The 21,992-nt window shown below is 32.6% G+C and overlaps 1 protein-coding gene across 1 annotated transcript in view; it reads right to left on the bottom strand.

The window, feature by feature from the left end:
- ACTR3 (ARP3 actin related protein 3 homolog) overlaps positions 1 to 21,992 on the bottom strand; it is a 58,287-nt gene that overhangs the window by 2,036 nt on the left and 34,259 nt on the right. The window contains exons 5-11 of the mRNA XM_006921023.3: positions 19,092 to 19,187; positions 17,571 to 17,678; positions 13,206 to 13,349; positions 11,419 to 11,592; positions 3,837 to 3,929; positions 3,513 to 3,638; positions 284 to 367 (exon numbers count right to left, since the gene is read on the bottom strand). Of these exons, the coding sequence (XP_006921085.1) occupies positions 284 to 367; positions 3,513 to 3,638; positions 3,837 to 3,929; positions 11,419 to 11,592; positions 13,206 to 13,349; positions 17,571 to 17,678; positions 19,092 to 19,187 (825 nt within the window). The remainder of the gene's footprint in view (positions 1 to 283; positions 368 to 3,512; positions 3,639 to 3,836; positions 3,930 to 11,418; positions 11,593 to 13,205; positions 13,350 to 17,570; positions 17,679 to 19,091; positions 19,188 to 21,992) is intronic.

Below are 21,992 nucleotides of genomic sequence, written 5' to 3' on the forward strand. Positions count from 1 at the left end.
AAAACAATGACCTGATATCTGTATTACGACAGTTAATAAAATTTCCCTATAGATAAATTCAAAGACTCTAAATACTCACTCTAAATGTCTAGCAATTAAAGAAAAATATGAACACTAACTCCAAACGACTTATATTTTTTAAAATGCCACATACATATATATATCCAATTTTAAAACTTTAAAAAATGTACAGAAATTTCCCTTGTTCTTCTAAATTAAGTACTGAGAGACTTTTCTAAAAAAAAAAAAATCAAATTATAAAAGTAAGTTTCATCTTATTTACCGTGGAAGCCAGCATCGATCCTCCAAACCAAACTGCATACCTCTGCATGTGGTGTGTAATGACTTGTACATCGATAGGTTTTGGCTAAAAAAGACATAATAATATCAGTTCAATAGTAAATTAAAATAACAGTTTTGGTACCATTTAACCTTAAATGTAAATATACATACACAAAAAACATGATATTTCACAAAGTCAAAATAAAACTTTAAAGATGCAGAAGGCACATAAGGCAAAACAATACAGCTGAAAAATATTAAGCTAATTTTATTTTATTAAAAACATAACCACAAAGAAGTTGGGGAAGAGACTAATCCAAGTAACTTGGGAACACAGTATTATGACTATGCCCTCAGGCTTAAGATAAAAATTAAGCAAATACTGAACCCTAGTTAGTAGGCCTATTTCTCACAGTGGTATGGATCAACAATTCTGAAACTACCATATACATGTATTCCAGGACTGAGCAAAGATATAAGTATATTGTACATAATGGAAGCCTGGTTTCTTATGATCAGAGAAGGGCATTACAAATATGGAAAAGCAGACACTAGAATAAACCTCTGGTATTCTGGAACTAGCAATATCAGTATAATTCATTGTTTTTAACTTATATAGAAAACTAGACAGAGGTGTGTGTGTGGGTGTGCGTGCGCGCGCGCGTGCGCGCGCACCCACACACACCCTAGCTAGCTGAAAGAAGGCCTAGAAGCAGTGACCCACATTAGCAATGAATATACCTAGTGTCCAAAACTTGGTTTCTTAATAGTATTCTCCACTAAAATGAACAAGGTTGCCTTGGGGAAAAAAAAAAAAAAGCTGATTCCTAGACTGAAAAAGAGAATGTACATACAAGATGAGCCTGGAATAGCTTGCTGTTCCAGAAATTGAGAAAGTGCTTGAACAAGACTGGGACCTCATCAAAACAAAAACAAAAACAAAAGCCACCTGGAAATGCTCCCACTGGCTAAATCTGAGAAAATCTAAGCATCAAAAGTATTGATACTAATAGTATTAATATGTTGGTATTAAATCACAATGATATTAATGATATAGCCTACAGAATAATATGACAAATTAGGAGTTCATACAGATGAGAGGGAGGGAAGGAGGAAGGAAGGAAAACTCTTCCGTAAGTAAAACATAGAAGAAATGAAGGAATTTGCAAAATACCATATGGCAACTACAACAGTAGTAACTATTTTAGGAAAGAAAAATGGATGGTAAAATCAGTGGTTCAAAGTCTGATGAGAATCACGATGGTCACACAGTTTGAAAGTATTTCCCCATAAGAGTCTTATTAAATATAAAGGAAAAAATAACAACTTTATGCAAGAAAACCTGTGAGACACAACTTAACTTATCTAAATTAACATATGGGACAAATCATATTATGTGTCTAGTGATATAATGCAATAAAAAGAACACAACAGAAGTGCATAATCTGAATCTGATCATGAGGAAACATCAGACAATCCCAAACTAAGAAACATTCTGCATAACAAATGACCTGTCGTCTTTAAAAATGTTAGGGTTATAAAAGACAAAAAAAAGACTAATTGTTCGAGATTGAAGGGACATGGTAACCAATCTAAACATGTAATCTGGTCTAGGATCGGATCCTAGACCAGAAAAAATACATTTTTTTTTCCCTTTTGCTATTAAAAAAAAAAAATGGAGAATTGGTGAAATTTGAATCAGGTCTATAACTAGATAAAATATTGTATCAAGACTGAATTTCTTGATATTTTGAATTGTAACACCCTGTTTTTAAGAAATACACACTAAAATATCAGGGATAACGGACCATCGCATATGCAACTAATTCTCAAAACAGTTCAGAAAAATTTTTGCATGTGTAGGTATATGTGTATGTTTGTGTATATATAAATAAAGGGAAAAAAAACAAAGCAAATATAAAATGCTAACATTTGGGGAATCTAGGTAAACTATATGTAAGAGTTCCTTCTACTAGGTTTTGCAACTTTTCTGTTAAGTATGAAATAATTTCAAAATAAAAAGTTTTAAAACAAGTCATAAAAAGATATGGCTTATGTTTGTGGCTTTTTAAAAAAGCTAGGTGGTTGCCATTAAAAATTATAGAGTGAAAGGGAATAAAGCCAGATTTAGATACGGATATATAAAGACATTATGAAGATCTATAAAATGACTATCGAATAAAACAAAATGGAAGGAGGCAGAATTCTTAGCATACAGGGTTTTCACTATCACTATATATGTCAACTGCTAACATAACTGTGGAAAAAAATATTTCTTATTTAGAAATGTATCAAAAACTTAAAAATGTTAAAACATTTTTACTTTATTGACATACTATACTCAAAAACAGCGTTTTTTTTCATTTCATGGAGTTGTAATGAATCATTACAAACTAAACAACTACTTAAACATACTTTCACTGCACTCCGAAGGAAAAGATTAAGATAATCAAAATTTAGAAGGTAAAAACAAGCAGGAAACCCTAGAGTGTTGTATTTTACTTTTAAGTAATTTTGAATGACTATGGTAGTCTCAGATGGAGCCTTCAATCTTGGTAATTTCCTAAGTTGAATAAAATGTGTTTTATTTAGCAATGTATTCTATGAATCAATGTTTTGTTTCAATATTCTACATTTAACATGGATGAAACAAAATTTACTGAAAATTTGTCTCATAAATAAAGAAAGCAGACATCTAAAAATTTAAAATTAATTTTGATTTTTTGACAGTAACCCCAAAAGTCCAGGACATGTAACTGAAAGGTTATTTTGCTAAACCACATTTTGATTTCATACTATAAGGCTGCTATTGGGGAGGCTAGAGTCAGTTTGTGAAAGTAGACTTGACCTCGCAACATCAGTTTCTCTCATATCTGTTTTATCATCCTGCGATAGAAGTTATTTTAAATTTTGTGGAACCATAAAGAATATTATCCCTAGAATATACAAGGAATCTACTACTACTGCTAACACACACATGCATAAATTATCTATGAGAGAGATTTAAAAAACTCTCACAGCTACAACTAAGAATATTTTCCAGAAATGTAGATAATATCCTAGAGAAATCAAATGATCAAGAATCTCATGGACATGAATCTATAATATTAACCACTTTCCAACAGAATACCTGACAAATTCCTCTTACTTTCCTAAATAAAAGCAAAAGCTGGCACACATTTCCCATCTTCGTTACAATAATCATCTTCCCAGCAAATGAAAAAACCAACCTTCAATCTACCGCCACTCAATTCCTCACTTAATTTCAGCCTGGCATCTACAGTTCTTTTCAAATCTCGTTGCAAGCGACGTCCGAAGTCCCTGAACATGGTTGACCCGCCAGAAAGGACAATATTCTATATTTATGGAGAAAAATAAGTAAATATGACTTATATTTAAAAAGAAATAAAAATTTTAAAGATATAAGAAATGGTACTAAAATCCTTATATTCTTTTGATGTGAGGTGTTTCTAAATTTAATAGTTAACACTGGAAAGAAAATAAAGTTTTTTAAAGGTATGACTTTGAATAACAATTTAGCTATAAATACTGACCTTGTAGAGAGGACGTCTGACATCAATAGGGCAATTCTGAATTACTTCATCTACAACTTCTGAGATAGGTTGAGTAAAGTCTGGATTAGCAAACTGAAAAGTAAGTTGGATATATAATATAGATTAGATCACTACTTACTTAGATATCAGAATTAAAAATTAAAATTATTTTTAAGCTCATTCCATTTCCATAATGAGTTATACTGTCAAAGCAACGTTCCTTCTCAAACCTCCCTCCCTAAGAAGTCTATTAAAAAAAATCTGTAGAGTATGTTGCATAACACACTTTTACCTACCATCCCAAATAAACTCTACAACCTTAGAACCTGTCAAAAGCTTTAAAAAGATTTAATCCTCAAAACTAGGACTGAAAATATTAACAATTTGACAGAGGATATATTCTATAACATTCATTTAAAGATGTTATCAACTTGTTAATATACAACTTACAAATTCTCTACATTGTCCTTTGTTAGCTGTACTCTCCAGTATTTATCTAAAACACATGCACACACATACACGATTAACCTTCCCATAATATTTTCTCTACCCTTACAATAGTTTATGTGCTATACTATGAGCAAGTATAAAGCAAAGAAGATAGGGTCATTCATTCCTGTGCTATATCTCTGCACCTTTCTCATAGTTGTTTTCAATCAAGAACATACAAAAATGAAAAATTTACAGAACCTTTAAATATTCACGAAACCTGGATCCACCCACAGAAATCCTGATTTAGAAAGAAATGAGGTCTGATTTGAAAAACTTTTGAAAAATCCCAGGTGACAACAAATAGAATATGAAATAAAGCAGCAAGCAATGAATATTTATTTAGTAAATAAATGAAGGAAAAGAGGAGTTAACAATAAACAAGTTAACAATAAATAGTTGGAAGTTATTCAATACTCTAATATTAACAGGCTCAATCCAGAGTCCCTATTAAGACTACTTTTAGGCCTTTTCTTTCACTTTTAGCAAAAGGATTAGTTCTGCCTCTATATAGCAGCGTTCCCTAATCAGGTGGTCTTCATATTATTGCAAGTGACTATCAAGGTAGGACCACTCTTTCTCTCTTCTAAAAAATTTATGGAGCATACATCCAAAGAAACACATCAAGCTAAAAAGCTTTACCAAAAAAATTTAATTTTCTTAAAAAAAAAAAAAGCCAAACCATTCCTTCTAAAAACAGTACTTTCTAGTTATTTATGATGTAAAATTTAGCAGTTCAAAAATAAATATCCTTATTCTTTCATATATTTTATCTTCAGTGTTCAAGTTCAGATGCCTATACTTTAATCAAAATAAAAACCAGAGTGAATCCTGACCAAGGAACTATGACAGAAATATCTAAAACTGTAGGAGAAAGAATATTAAAATTCACTTGGGAAATGACACAGTTTATATAATACAAAAAAAAGTTCTATTCTCAGAAAACAGGGTAAACTGAACATACACATATAATCTTGTTCTCTCTCTCCTAAAAGCACCATTAAAAAGAATTTTTCAAAACAGCATAATCCCAAAGGTATGGAAAGAAAAGGAAAGCAACAAAATCTGGTAAACTAGAATCTGGAAAGCAGATAAACAAGACCACGCATTCCCTCCAAAACAGTTAAGTCAACAGTAGAGAAGGCCGAGAACCAAGCTCTTCTGTACCACACAAGTCCCACAGGGAACTGGTTGTACCTGTTATCACTGAAATTGAGGTGGAAAGAGGGCAAGAAGATAGACTGGTTGAAGGTCTCTCTAAACAGCAGTTAAAGCCCCAGATGCACTCCAAAGTAGTCTATGAAATGCCTCCTCCTCATTCAAGGAGAAAACTAGTTAATCTATTCTCTAAAGGGAATAAAGATATGCAGCCTAGTGCAGACACACAAATATCAATCAACCCTCTTCAATTTGGCTGCCAATCTTTACCTTTCAGGTAGGAATCTTCTCTTGGAATTGGATTACTCAAATGACCTAAAGAAACACACAGTAAGGGCATTTCTCCAAAGATAAAGCTATAGTCAACAAGCCCTATCCACAAAGCTCAGATTTTCAATCAGCTTTTTAGTGTCTCCTTCTTAAATGAATGACCCTCCAAAAGTCTCTAGCATAAAAAAATGCAGGAATCAAAACAAAAGGAAAGGCAACTTGGAAGAAAGAAACTATGCAGAAAGAATATAACGTCAAAAAACCTAACAGTAATATCTCTAGAAACCAGAAGATAGATATGCAACCATGAAACAAGAACAGGTTATCATAAAAAAGGAATATTCAAAAGCAGGAAAAGAAGAAGCTCTTAAAAATTAAACGTTACCAGAAATAAAAAATTTGATAGAAGGTTCAGAGGTAAAAATCAAAGATATCACCTAGATTTTAAAACATTGTTTTAAAAGACGAGAGCAACTAGAAGACAAAATAGCACACCAAAATGCTAGGGGACAAGGGAAGATCTACAAGCACCGAAGAGAAAAAAATAAGTCCTATACACAGGGGTCCCCAACCCCGGGACCGCGGACCAGTACCTGTCCGTGGCCTGTTAGGAACCAGGCTGCAGAGTAGGTGGTGAGCAGTGGGCGAGCAAGCGAAGATTCATCTGTACTTGCAGCCGCTCCCCAGCACTAGCATCACTGCCTCAGCTCCACCTCAGATCATCAGGCATTTAGATTCTCATAGGAGTACCAGTCCCTGGTGCCGAAAAGGTTGGGGACTGCTGCTATACAAGGTTTAGAAATCATATGGTTTTTTATTTCAAGTTATAATGGAAAGCAGTGGAACACTGGCTTCAAAATGCTGAAGGAAAATGATTTCCAAACTATACATAACTATCGAACAAGTGTAAAGATAAAATGAATGCATTTTCAGACATGCAAAGACTTAAACTTCATATCTCCCATGTACCCTCTTTTTATCAGGAACCCTATTTTGATCACTATCAAAATAAAGAAGTCAACATTAAAAAAGAAAAACATATGGAATAGAGAAAAATAGGATCTAACCCAAAAGAGAGGCAAAGGGAATCCACAGAATGACAGTGAAGGAATATGGCAACTCTATACCAGATGCAGAAGAAAACAGGTTCAGACTGGGACATATCGTATGTGCTAGAAAACTGATGGAAAAACCTTATGCATCTGAATATCCTGAGAAGACAGTCATAAAACTGGTAAAGAGAGTTTACAGGTGAGTTAATGATGACTATTTTAAAATTAAGCAAACAACTTACGACCCCATGAAAACCAAAATATAGGAAAATATTTCATGTTGAACTATATGGCTCAAATCTGAATAAAATTTGTGTTCACAAAAATATAGGCACTAAATTTTTACCTAACTGAAACTATAATGTAATAACTATTGGGACGAAAAGGTATGAAAAGGTACTGTTTGCGATGGAAAAAAAAGGAGAAAAAGGCAAATCATCTTCCATAGATGGAAGTTGACAGAAAATGCCTAAAACTAAAAAAAAACTTGAAGTTGCAATATAACCAAAGCAATATGCAGCTATGGAGGCAATACCAAAAGAATCAGTGAAAAAAAGTTTGAACTGATTAGCTCTAAAAAAAAAAAAAAAAAAAAAAATAGGGAGAGAAGCAGGCAGGGCACTCCCAGTTTTTATTAGAATTTAAATAACTTCAATGTTTGAATTATGTGCATATATGTAACTGCTATTTACAAACAACTTAAAAGAGAAAGGAAAATCAATTTCTTATAGAAGAAATTAAAACATACAAGAAAAATAAAGCTATGGAGAGTAAAAGGTATTTCAAAAATTTAAAAAACTTAACAAAGTATACTTAGCAATATCAAACAATAAAGATTACTTAAATTAATAACTGGAAAAAACTATATGAAACATTAGCAGCAAGATGAATTTTCACTCAGACAACTTTTCCTTTCTTAAGTGATGATACAACCAAAACTCATTTTATTTACATATCTAATGTTTCAAGGTTTTTAAGACAGTCAAGACATTAGCTAAGGATGTCTGTAAAGAGTATTCCACTCAAATGCTGCCTCCTTTGAAATCTAATACATCTCTTTTCTTCCATGCTATTATCTATCTTGTGATACTGATCCTACTCATCTAGGACTTTGGTTCAGGATCTTCTATAATACTCTAATTCCTATTCTCAAGCTGGGGTTTTAATATCTCTCTTCAATATTTTCAACTTCAAAACAATTGATGTTCCTTAACTCAGGTGACCTTTAATCCACCCCTACTTCAGCCACTCACATATACATGGCACCATGGGAAAATTTGCCCTGATTTCCAGCTAGCTACACATGGTTATCTCTCCATCCTCTTGAATTCCCATTAAAGTGACAGAAAGAAATTAAAAGGAAAGGCGAATACTCAAGGAAGAAAAAAAGGAGGCAAAGAAACAATAAAATATTTCAACTGTGTTTGGAATACAAAAAAGGAATGTAATATCCTAAGTGCTTCCAAAGGGGCATATTGCTAAGAAGTAAACCAATTCACCCTGTAGAACCTTCAAAAGGCCCAGAGATTGAAGATATAAGAAACCACACAAAGAAATGAGGCTTTAAAAAAAAATTGTTAAAATTCTCCATGTGAAATAGGGAGACACCAGGTTCCCTCCCAGAGCTTGTATAGCCAGGCAGTTAATTGTAACCTTGTTGAAGAAATAAAAGAAAGGATAAATAAACAAATAGAAAATGATACAAATGAAGAAATGAGGCAAAAATTTAGGAAAAATTAATTCTGAGAAAAAAAATCACATTACATTACATCCTCTAAATTGAACATTCTATAAATAGTATGTAAACAGTATAACATTATTGATTTAGCCAATAACTATAACATAACGCATGGACAAAGTTTAGGAAAAAGAGAGTCTAGGAAAAAAATCAACTAACTGAAAAGGAGGTTAGTAGATAAACTATTTACATTGATTTATCAAAAAAAACCCAGCAGTACAAGCATAGTATTTGGAAATGAGAATATAATTACCAAAAGTAATGGCTAAGAGCTAGTAGCTGCTCTGCAAACACAAAACAGGTGGAGAAAATGGGGGTGGGAGTGAGGAGCTGCCTTTTTTTGTGTGTTTTAAAAGCCTGTCAGTGTTGACTTTTACTGTGTGCGTATATCATTTTAATGTATTTTAAAAGCTGCAAAGAAAATGTGCTAAAATCTCATAACTCCTGTATACTTGTCTGACCACAATGTCTTATCCTTCTGTGCTGACTCCTTTACTCCTAATTTACAACTACATGCCAATTCGTCGTGATTTCCATCCCTGCCTACATCCCTCACTATCTCTTAAGTAATTCAGTCTTCCTGATTCCCTCTTCTCTATGTTGCAACAATCTAACTTCTGTCTTGTCAAAACTGACTGCCTTTCCCACAACTGCCTGTGGGAGTGGGGGGAGGGGGCAGAGAGGGGGCAGAGAGGGGGGACACAGGACACTATTTTATGATTAAAAGTTTTGGATATCTAACTTAAGTGGTTCCTCACTGTTATCAATTCTCCTCAATAGTGTTTATAAAAGTCACTATTTTCTCCCAGCCCTCAACCTACGTCCAATCCCTCTTCTAACCAAACAGCTTGATCCCATTTCATGAAAAATAACTGAACCTATGAACCATGATGAACTTCCTCAGCTACCTGCCTGCTTCTCTACTCTTCCCAGCTCCACATTTTCCAGTTCCTATACTTAACTCCTTACCTCTGTCACTGGAATAACCCCTCTTAAAACTAAAACTAACCTCAGCCTTATTGCTTGCAATTGACTTCTTACCAGTCTGCAGTGGTCACAATGCTTTTCTTTCAGAGCCATCTCCCAGGATGTCCAGACTGTCAATTCCCAATCTTTTACCTCTCAATGATGCAACAAGCTGCCTCTATCACACCATTCCACTGAAACTACTCTCCTAAAATCACCAATAATCTGAATGCTAAAACTCATGAGTACTTCTCAAGTTTCCTCTATTACCTCATTGTATCAACTAGAACTAATCTTCCTCCTTCAAACATTCACTTCTCTAATGTTAGCACCACAATCCCTTAGCTTCGCTTCTCTCTTTCTGTATTTTTCAGTATTCTTTGCAAGCTCCTCTTACTCTGTCCATAAATGTTCACTAGGGCCCCATTCTTCCCCTTCTTCCCACTCCACAATCTCTCCCTGATCAAAATGTCTTCCTTTGCTCCATATGTGGTGATGACTTCATATCTATCCTCACTAGAAGACACACACACCAATTCAAAACCCTTTAGAATCCAAATGTTTCTTTTGGAATTTTTTAAAGATGAATCATAAACTCATCTCATGTTTCCACCTCACCTATTCTTCCCTTTCACTGTTTCTAATACCAGTGTATGGCATGACATCTAGTTGCTGAAGTGACAAACTTGAGAATGATCATAGATTCTTCATATTCTTACTCTCCTCACATCTAGGGAATCGGTTAAATCATGTTGATTCTATTCATTTTCTCTCAGCTCCTTTGTCATTCTTATTGGCCTACTGACATTATCTTCCATCTGAAAAAAACTTCAATAAACTCACGTTTCCAACACAATTCACACCTCTGTTCCAATCTATCCAACCCAGAACTAGTGAACCTTCTAATACCATATGAAAATCTGTGTCATTTGCATGCTGAAGTTTCCCGCATGACTAAAGAATCCAGTAATTCCTTTGCATAGCATATTAGTCCCTCATGAACACACCATCTGGACCTATCTCCTACCAGTCCTTTCCTTTATACTTTTATCATCTAGCTCTCTCATATCCCAAACCTCTACCCAGCTTATCTCCTCTGTTAGAAATATATCCCCCTGCCTGACAAACACCTATTCATCTTTTAAATCCCAGTTCAAATGTTAACTCTTTTAAGAAGTTTTTCTGGTTCTCCTAAGCAAACTTAAATGCTCTATGTTTCTATGCACTCACTAGATATATGCATTCATCAGCAACCATACCTTTTCAGATATTCATCTCTCTTATTCTTTATTCTTTGATAAGAGCAAGACAAATTAATTTCTGAATACTCAATGCTTTAACTGAGACCTCGAGAATTATATTCACTTACTATTTGCTGAGTAAATAAACAAGAGTAAGCATTTAAAGTTAGTAATTTTATTACTAAAGTTTCTTAAACTAAGTTACTAGAAAAACTTTTCACTATTAAAAGCACATATTTTTTATTAATATAGCCTGCATGTTACTAACATTTCAGAGAGAGAAAACTATTTTGCTCATAGTTAAATACTTTCTTATGATAATCAACTGTAGGTTCTTTGTACAATGGTGATTTTATATGAGGAGAGTTGAGGGGGTTCCAGAATCCTCCCAAAATACTTTAAACGATCATAAATTTTAAGGACCCCCTTTTTATGACCTCACATAAGTCACAATTATAGAGACAAAAGTTTCATTTTTCTAAATATATGAAAAATATTAACTGTTTAGCCTATTTTAACATAGGCAATATTTTTTCTTAAACAATAGGACTCACTTTAATATTTTAGTATACAAAAGAAAGTTCCTGAGATTAACTCTTTCTGAATCTTACAGCTGATCGATATTTTCTGCTGAATATTTTAAAACAATTACAACTAAAAAAAATTACCTCTGGATGAAAAAAGATTTCAGGTCCCAAGAATCTCTCATAACCAACATCGATGGAAAATTCTTTCTTTGAGATAGCATTGATTCCAGTATACTGTTTAATCCACTTTGATCCATCTGTGTCATATTTGTTAAATTCTTTTACTAAATCTGGGCAGACATAACTATAGCGCTCCTAGAAAAACAAAGAAACAATTTTTTCCTCTTGTTTTAGAAAAAATTAAAAAAGGATAGCATATTTCCAGTCAACTAGAAATTTTTTAAAATCTTATTAAATTAATTTTAAAAATAATTTTAAAAATAAAATTAGGAAATAAAGCTGAAGAAAATTTTGTATTAAGATATTATTATATGTACAGTATAAATAAACACCTCGTCTCCTACACATAATTCCTGGCTTCATATAGGAATAGAATATGATTTGACAAATAGAGTCAAGTTCTACTATTTCAATATCATTTTATGAAAATGTTCATTAATGTCCTCTAATATTTTATACCATTTCAGTTAATAAAGTCTATATTCTGAAGAGGAGAAAGCATAACATAAACATAGAACTGAATAATAACTATTAATTGATGTATCCTTACAAATTAATATAGAGCCTTTAATATCTCCCGGGAACAAAACTGATTATGTGGTCTAAGTAAGTAAGTAAAGAAGGCTGAATATAAACTATTCTTTTTCATTATATTACCAGCCATGCTGAACTATTGTATATTTGGTTATATGTCCTAAGTAAAAGTTTTCAAATAAAATGCAATTCAAAAATGTTGTAAGTTTTAACAATCTATTTGCAATTTATGGACCCTGACTGCAAGACTATTTCTTTTTAAATAAGAATATATATTTCATATATTTTTATAAAGCAAGGATACTATCCAAAATAGATAAAAACATTATTATTGATATCAAAAGAAATAAAGGGAAAGTTAGAAAACAAAGAATTTGATCATGTTAAACTCCAGAGATTTCCCAAAGATACCAAAACAACGGTGTTCATATTAATATTTTACATACTTAATATTGATGCCACCAACTTGGGGTAGTTTTTGGCAGCCATTTAGTAATTCTCTTACTACCTAGAAAGCAGTAAATTCATTTCCATTCCTAATCTTTGAAGAGCAAGGAAAACCCTATAATCATGCAAAGACAGGCATATTAATGAAGTTATTTTTGCCAAAGCCGTTTTGCTTTTACACATTCAAAACATATGTGAGAGACCCACTGAAATTTTTTAGATATGTTGGCAAATGATAAATTTTAAAAAGCAATGTTTTTTGATAGTTTTTATGCAACACTGATATAAGACTTACACAGCATACAAATTATTAAATACCTTAATAGCCTTCACATTTTTCTTCCACTTGCCATATCACTTGAGCCAACTATTCTATAACCAAAGCAATCAGTTACACCAAAAAAAAAATTTGTAACAGAAAACTGTCAGGATTAAAATAAGGAATTCAGTGAAGAAATTGAGATGTGAGGACTCTTAAGTGAACTAATTTATTTTTATGAAAAAGAATTATCACAAAAGGACATGTTAAAAATCAAGTGGTATACATGGTCTCTCAAAGGTGAAATGTGGAAAGAATAGGAAAAGAGTTGATAATCCCCCAAAATTTCCTTACAAGAAACACAGAGAAAACATATATATAATAAACGGTAATGAATCGTAACTAACAAGTTTTTTTTTTAAGTACTGTTCTAAAGAATTTTCATGTTAATATTATAAAATCCGATATTAATTTCCAACTGAATTATACTCTCATCATTACTTTTTACCTTTACTGCCTTAGCAGTTTCCAAGGATTGCTCTGGAGGGATTCCTACTTCTCGGTCTCTCAGCAACTGCTGAATAAAATATGTTATATCTCGTCCTGCGATGGGAATGTGCTTAATACAGCTGCCAATCACATACCCTTCAGCCTAGGAAAAAAAGCGTCAAATTTACTGTCGATACTTTCAAAATTAATACAACCTGAATAATTAGACATTAAAGACCAATATCTCAGCTTCAGGTATTTGTATTCTCAAGTATTGCTTTTATCCTAGGAGAATTCTTCTAGTCTTTATTCCTCAACTATATTCCTCGCAGTTTACTTATAAAATTTTTAATACTGTACAGATATTCTGAACAAGAGGGCCACCAACTAAGACATATTCTAAAACTGAGAAGAGTTTAAACCAAGACTGAAATGGCTAAACAACACAGAAAGAATGATTTTTAGAAGTATTAAATGTTTTAGGTAGCAGACACAATTCAGATGACACGATTTTTTAATCTTCTATAATTTCAATAAAAAATTGCATTATAGGAAATCTGATTATCTCACAAGTGCCTATCATTTTTCCTAATGAAGTAGATACCAATTTCAAATGACTGAGACATTCCATGCACCATCATAATGCCAAATAATTAAATTCTGCAGAATGAGTTCATAAATTTACTGATACAAGTCAGAAGTACAAGAAATAATGTAGAAAAATTAAATTTCATTAACAAAAAACATCATGGATTATATTAAATAAAGGTTTTAGGATATTGGAGAACAGGCAGAGTAGGGCAGTGATCCCTACTAAGAGAAGGGAAAACAAAGTAAGTGCTACAAACACACCCCATCTCACTGCCTATAGAGAGTTCTCAGGCAGCAATAATGGGAGGGAGAACCCAAACAGAGTCTGGTGTTCTCATTAAGTTGAGGATACAGAATTTAGATTTCAGAGAGTTCAAGGTGGCTACAGTTTGCAAGTCACGTTACTAAAGTGGAAAAAGCTGCATAGCTAGTGAGCGCTGTAGATGTGAAAAGTTATCACTGTAGCAGACTAGTAATTACCACATGCATGTGAGGAAACCATTAAGGCCAGAGAAAAGAATCTCAAAAGGAGTGGGCAAAACAATTCCCAAAGCTCATACATAACTGGGAATAGTCTATGTTCCCACTAGCCAGAGTTTAAAGACTTCGAACACAGAACACTGAGTAGAGTCCTCCAAAGAGTATTGCCTCAATACTGGGAGAAAGTTGGTCTAGACAAAAGGTTGTTCTGGACATGCTTAATGTTTTAAAAGAGTCCTTGAAAGGCTCAAACTGACTTCCTAATAACTTAACTATGTCCCAAGGAAAAAACCTTAAAATATTTAAGAATATTTTGAACTCCTAGGACTCTGAAAACCCTAGGACTCTAAAAACCCAGGACAAAACAATGTAAATATATAATATTCAATCGAAAATTACAAGCAAGCAAGGAACCAGGAAAATAGAACCCCTAGGACCCCCCAATCAATAAAAAAATAGAAATGTCAAAGATATAGAATTAGTAGAGAAGAATATTAAGAGCTAATATAGTCCGCATGATAAAGAAGACATAGAAACATGAGGAGAAATGGAAAATATACAAAGACCCAAAGAAAACTTCTAAGGAGAAAAAAAATCTGAAATTAAAAATACATTACATATAATAAATAAAAACAGCGAATTTGAAAACACAGAAATCAGAACTATCCAAAATGATAGAAGAAAAATAATTAGGAAAAAAAATGAACAGAGCATCAGTAAACTATGAGACAATCTAAAGCAGCCTAAGATACATGTAATTGGAGTTCCCAAAGATAGGAGGTTAAGGGAGAGATAGAAAAGATACCTGAAGAAATAACAGACAAAAACTTTTCAGATATGATGAAAACCACAAATCCATAACTAACATGGAAGGTATTATGCTACGTGAAATAAGTCACACAAAGAAAAATCCCGTATGATCTCACTTATATGTGGAATCTATAGAACAAAATAAACAACAAAACAGAAACAAACTCATAAATGCAGGGAATAAGCTGACAGCTGCCAGATGGGAGAGGGATTGAGGAGTGGGGTGAAAAAGGTGAAAAAAGATTAAGAATTACAAATTGATAGTTATGAAATAGTCATGGGGATGTAAAGTATAAGAAATATAGTCAATAATAAGGTTATTACCAGGTGGGTACTAGACTTGTCAGGGGGATCACTCTGTAAATTATATAAATGTCTAACCACGAGGCTATACACCTGAAACTAATATAAAATAACAGTGAATATTACCTGTAATTGAAAATTTTAAAAAACAGGGAGGTAAAGGGGAATAAGAGCTTCAAATATCCAGGTTTAAAACAAATAAGCTGTGGACATGTGGTGTACAGCATAGGGACTATAGTCATTAATATTGTGATAGCATTGTATGCTGTCAGAGGGTTGCTAGATTTATCATGTTTATAACTTATTTAGGTACATTAATGTTGGAAAGAAAAAAAAAAAAACCTACAAATTCATAGATGCAAGCAGCTCAATGAACCCCAGGGAAAAGAAACAAAGAAAATCACATTTAGGTAAACCACAATCAAATTGCTGAAATCTAGTGAGCCAGGAATATATTAGGAGAAAATCTTGAAGGTAGTCAAATTAGAAACATTATATTCAAAGCCACAAACACTGGAATGACAGCAGATTTATTTTCAGAAACAAAGCAAGCCAGAAAACAAGAGAGCTACATCTTTAAAATACTGAAAGGAAAAAAAAACTGTCAACCTAAAATTCTATGACAAGGAACACTGTCGAAAAATGAATGCAAAAATAAAAATTTTTTCAAAAGATATACATAAGTTGAAAGAATTCATAGCCAGTAGATCAGCATGATAAAAAATATTAATGGCCATCATTCAAGCTGAATGAAATGATGCTAAATGGAAATCTAATCCTTCACAAAGGACTAAAAACCAGTGAAAATGATATGTGATTAAATATAAAATAATTTTGTCTGTTTTTCAAAATCTTTTACAAACATGACTGTTTGCTATGAGCTGACTTGTGTTCTGCCCCTCCCAAAATTCTTATGTTGAAGTGCTAACCCCCAATACCTAATAATGTGACTGCATTCAGAGATAAGGTCTTTAAAGAGGTAATAAGTTAAAATGAAGTTGATTGGAGTGGGCCCTAATCCAGTATGACTAATGTTCTTAGAAGATTGCCACATAGACACAGAAGAAAGACCATGGAATATCAGGTCTTCTATGAGCCAAAGAGAGAGGGCTCAAAAGAAATCAACCTTGCCAACACCTTTTAGCCATTGTATCCGTGAAAAAATTAATTTCCTGTTGTTTAAGCCACTCGGTCTGTGGTACTGTTACAGCACCCTAGCAAAATAAATATACTTACAATGAAACAAATTAATAATGTACTATTGAGTTATAACATGCAGAAGTAAAATGAATGACAATGACAGCACAGACTAGAAGAGACAGACTTGCATGGTTCTTATGTCATTAGACTTATGAAATAGAATATTATTTGTAGAGTGTGATAAGTTAAAGATATTTACTTACAAACCCTAGAGCAACAACCACCAAAAATAAGCAAACAATAAGAGAAAAAGTACAGCATAGCTAATAAGTCAATTAAAATAAAATAATTATTAAAAAATAATCCATTAATTCAAAAAAAAGCAAGAAAATAAAGACTATAAATTTGAGTAGTCATTTTGCATCTGAGGCACAATAAAAAACCTAACTGGTCATTAAGATTGCACAAAGCCTGGCAGAAAAATGCTTCCTCGGACAAATAATCCAATCTAACGCATTTTTCTTAATATGCTTTACCAAATTCAAACCATAACATACAATCTTATCTTTAGCTTTTGTTCAAAAAATTAATTCCCCTAAAGTCAATAATGATCATGTGCTTGCAACTAACTGCTATTTTAGTTAACGCCACCTGTCTGAAATCTGTGAACTAAAGATAAGACTATCAGCTGGCTAACACACACAAAGACACATCTAAACTAGAAAACAGAATTCTATGTTTAAGAAAAGAAAGCCATATATATTTCCATTCCAGATATGCCAATTTATCATTTCCTAATTAGGAATTAGAAACAGCATATATTTCTAATAATTTTCTAATGACAGCACAAACCTATAGCAAAAGAAACAAATATTTTGGAATTTGTTTATAAAATTTTAACAATTTGACTAAAATATAGCTATAGCTGAACAAATGGTCAAGTTACAAGTTTTTAAAGTATAGTATTTAAAGTTTTTAAAATGTGGTATTAATTCATATAATTTAACTTTGTCAGATGTATTATTTGATGTCTAGTCTAGTAATTTTAAAATTTCCTTACCACAGGAATGACATGAGTGACACCGTCTCCACTGTCTATTACCGTACCAGTCAATGTCCGTTCTCCTACTTGTCTTGAGGTCCAGGATGCAGCTAAGGCAAGAACAGCCTTGAACCAAAAGAAATAAAACAGGTGAAAAATAAAAACAAAGAGAAAAAGTTAATAGAAAAAAAATATTTTAATGGAGTGCTTTATTTAATTTTAAATGTAGTTATTTCTAGGAATAAAATATACAAAATTAATTTACATTATGCAATCAAACTGTTCACATCCTACACTTTATTAAGACAAACTTACAGGCTTATATTTGCTTTTAGAGGCATATTTACAAAATTTCCATATTTTAGTGAAGGCCATTTTTCTCCTAAAAAAAAATGTGGAAGACTAACATAAAATTGTATACTACTAAGATTACCAAGATTTAAACTATGTTTATATGGGACAGTCTGTTACAAAGTAGGTAGAGAAGCACACAACCAACCAACCAATCATCAGTTATTCAATACATAGATGGCTATAAACAAGTAAGTCTTATAAGGTTAGCTCCAAATTTTCTAAGTGTAACATGTATTCAGGAATATGGAACAAGTTACTTATCCACAGAATAAGCCATTGCACACTTCCAAATACTATGATTTAATTAGGAAACCAGGTTGAAAACATTTTTCTATGAAAAATCTTAACATCAGCAATAAAGTATAATTCTTTTTTTAATAAAGTCTATGAATTAAGAAATCAGCACAGCTAGTTCATTTTTTAAATTTAAATTTCGTATTATCTAAGCCTCTAACAAGATATGTGACTAATAATTAAAAATAGAGCTACACTGGCTTTATTTTATCTACTTGCAACATAATAGCTGAAAGGGACTCAGAAAGATATCTAGGTCAACCTCTAATTTTAACACAGGATCACACCACATCATTGTGGACTAAAAGAACTATACAGTAGTTTATACACTTAATAAGCATTTGCAGTATGCCAGGTATCACATTTACTACGAGATTAAAAAATAAGAAGTGAGTTCTGATCCTGAGGGGTGGGACAGAAGCTGTTCCATACAGATACATACATGAATTAAGTGCAATAAAATATTACAGGGTTTTATGATATACAGGATACAAAGAGGCACAAAGGAGAAAGTGGTCAAATATACCGAGCAGTAAACCAGTCAAAACATACTATAAAAAAAAGGACACAATGAAAATATTACAAGGATAAATGAATATATATATAAAGGTCTTGATGTGGAATAAACACATATTAGTTCCTTTTATTTCTGTCCTATGAAAGGCCTTGAATTATCCAAAAACCATTTATTGTTAATATTTCTTTTGCTGACTAAATAACTCCATTTCCTATATGATTTCTAAATTATTGATTCAGGAGAGAACTATGACATGCTTTGAGACTGTGAAATAAGTGTGTGTGTGTGTGTGTGTGTGTGTGTGTGTGTAAAAATCAAATTAACCAGATTAAAATTTAAGAGTGATGCTTATCTTGATTTATGAACTTGCTTACCTGCACAGCAATGTACAAGCCTGGAACATTGAAGGATTCGAACATTATTTCAGCAGTATATTCCCTGTTTTCTGGAGTATTCAGTGGAGGTTCAGTCTATTAAATTAAGTAACAGTTTAAATAAACAGTATCAGATTATTTTAATAACCTTATAATTTTAAATGAGAAATTATTTTAAACACTATTTAAAAGTCATTGAACTTAAAGGTAAAGACTGACATATAGAACAAGGAAAAACTACCACAAATTCAAACAGATCTATACATGTAAGAAAACAATATGGTTATTCACATAAAAAAAGAAACAACTCCTGTCATACTACTCATAAGGGTTAAACATTGAGATAGGGAATGGGGGGAGAAGAGAGGAAGGAGACCCAGTCAAATCACCTTGTAAAGATGGTAGTAACAGACCTCCAGGCAAACATGTCAGTGATATTTGCTAGAGAAAGAATCTTCATCTATGCAATGTTTACAGCAGGATGTACCTGGTCTGTCTATAATTATAGTAAATAAGCCAAGATTCTACAAATTTATGGCATGGCTTCCTGGAAAATGTTATGTAGTTGTTAAAAATAAAATGAAGATGTTTGCACAGTTCTCTTCAATTTAAGTTATGTAGCTGCAGCATACATCACTTAGATGACTGCGGGTTAAGTCTGTGGCAAGAAAGGTCCTAGGGAACAGCATTGGCAATTCTGGAGTTCATGTTTCACCTATGCCTCATGATTATTTAAATCATTTAATTATTAAAGCTTGAAATTGGGTAAGATCTCTGATTCTTATGAGTCTGATTTGACAATCCAATCCTTTTTATTATCTCAAACATTTATACTTGAAAGGCAAAACTTTTAAACTTAAAAAATATAGAATTATTTTTTTGACTTGAGGTAAGTCATCATTCCTTAAATTTAGAGAGCAAAACTGCAAAGGGAAAGAACACTAAAACTTAAATTTATTACAATTTAAAATTATTTTTAATTTTAGAAGACACTATAAAGTATGTTAAAAACTAACCAGAAGTCTTTTTCAATATGTAAAACTACCTGATGTGCTTAAAATTATTTAGAAGGGTTTTGGAATTATACTGAAGAATATGAAGATTTTAATAATAGGTATATAAAAAATTAAGCAAACTAAAAAAACAAGGCAGTAAAACTACAAACTTCAAAACAAACATTAAGTTCAGAGGACTTCACAAAGAAAACATGCAAGTGCTCAAAATCATTAGTCATCAGGAAAATGCAAATTAAAAACAAAATGACAGATCTTATCCACCAGAATGGTTAAAATTAAAAAGACCAACACACTAAATATTGGATAGAATGTAGAGCAAACAAATCACTAATATACCATGGATGTGTAGAAAAAGATAAAATCCTTTGGAAAAAGTTCTGAAAGTTTCTGAAAGTTTTCAATCATGTACCTATCCTACAACACAGTAATTTCATATCTAGGTATTTACAAAAGAGAAATAAAAACATGTCCATGAAATAACCAAAGAATGTTCATAATAGCAAAAATATTCTCAATAGAGAATGACTGCAAACAGCCCCTGGGTGATCATCAATAGGAAAATGGATAGTGAGGCATATTCATACAATGCAATACAATCCAGCAACACAAAACAACACATCACTGGTACATGCAACAACATGGATGAACCTCAAGATCATACTGAGTAAAGTCTTATTAGAGAACACATCTTGTATGATTCTATTTTATGAAATCTCAAATACAGGCAAAATCTGTGCTGGAAAAAATCAGAACAGTAGTTGCCTCTAGAGGCATGGGGGCAGGGATTAACTAGAAAAGGGCCTGAGAAAACTTTCCAGGCAGATTCATTCTGTATCTTGGTAAAGGTTAACGACACATAGATATACACATCTGTCAAAATCAGGGATGAACAAACTACATCATACATCCTGTAGGCCAAATCTAGCCCATCACTCCTTTTATTTAAATACAATTTTATTGGAACACAACCATATCCACTCATTTAAGTATTATCTATGGCTACTTTCCTGCTACAACAGCAGAGTTGAGTAGCTGCAACATACACCATATGGCCTACAAAGCCAAAAGTATTCGCTATCTGGTCCTTTAGAGAAAGTCTGCCAATACCAGGTCAAAACCCATAGAACGTAGGGTTAAGATTTATGCATTTTTTGACACATTAGACCAACTGGTCATAACTGACATTTACAGAGCATTTCATCCCAAAACAGCTGCTTATATATTCTTCTCTAGTGCACATGGAACATTCTCAAGGACTGACCACATACTGGGACACAAGAGATAGCCTCAACAAATATAAGAAGGTTGAAATCATACCAACCATATTCTCTGATCATAATGCTATGAAGCTAGAGATCAACTGTAAAAGGAAAATGGGAAGAACCAAATACATGTTACTGAAGAAATGACTGGGTCAGGGAAGAAATAAAGAGAGAGATCAGGAGATACATAGAAAAGAATGGTAATGATAGTACAACATATCAAAACATTAGGGACATGGCAAAAGCAGTCATAAGAGGAAAGTTCACATATCATTATGGGCCTACCCCAAAAAACAAGAACAAGCCCAAATAAACAACCTAACGTTTTATCTTAAAAAAACTAGTTAAAAACAAATGAAGTCTAAAGTCAGCAGAAGGAAAGAAATCATCAAAATTGCAGAAGAAATAAATGAAATTGAAAAAAAAGAAAAGAAAAAAGAAGTGCAACAAAGACCTGGTTCTTTGAGAATGTTAAAAATTGACAAACCCCTGACTAAACGCATTAAAGGAAAATGAGAAAAGACACAAATAAACAAAATCGGGGATGAAAGAGGGAAAATTATGACAGACATTGCAGAAATACAAAGGATCATACAAGAATACTATGAAAAAGTATATAACAC

Source organism: Pteropus alecto, unplaced genomic scaffold (assembly GCF_000325575.1).
Source record: "Pteropus alecto unplaced genomic scaffold, ASM32557v1 scaffold3, whole genome shotgun sequence".
Taxonomy (NCBI): domain Eukaryota; kingdom Metazoa; phylum Chordata; class Mammalia; order Chiroptera; family Pteropodidae; genus Pteropus; species Pteropus alecto.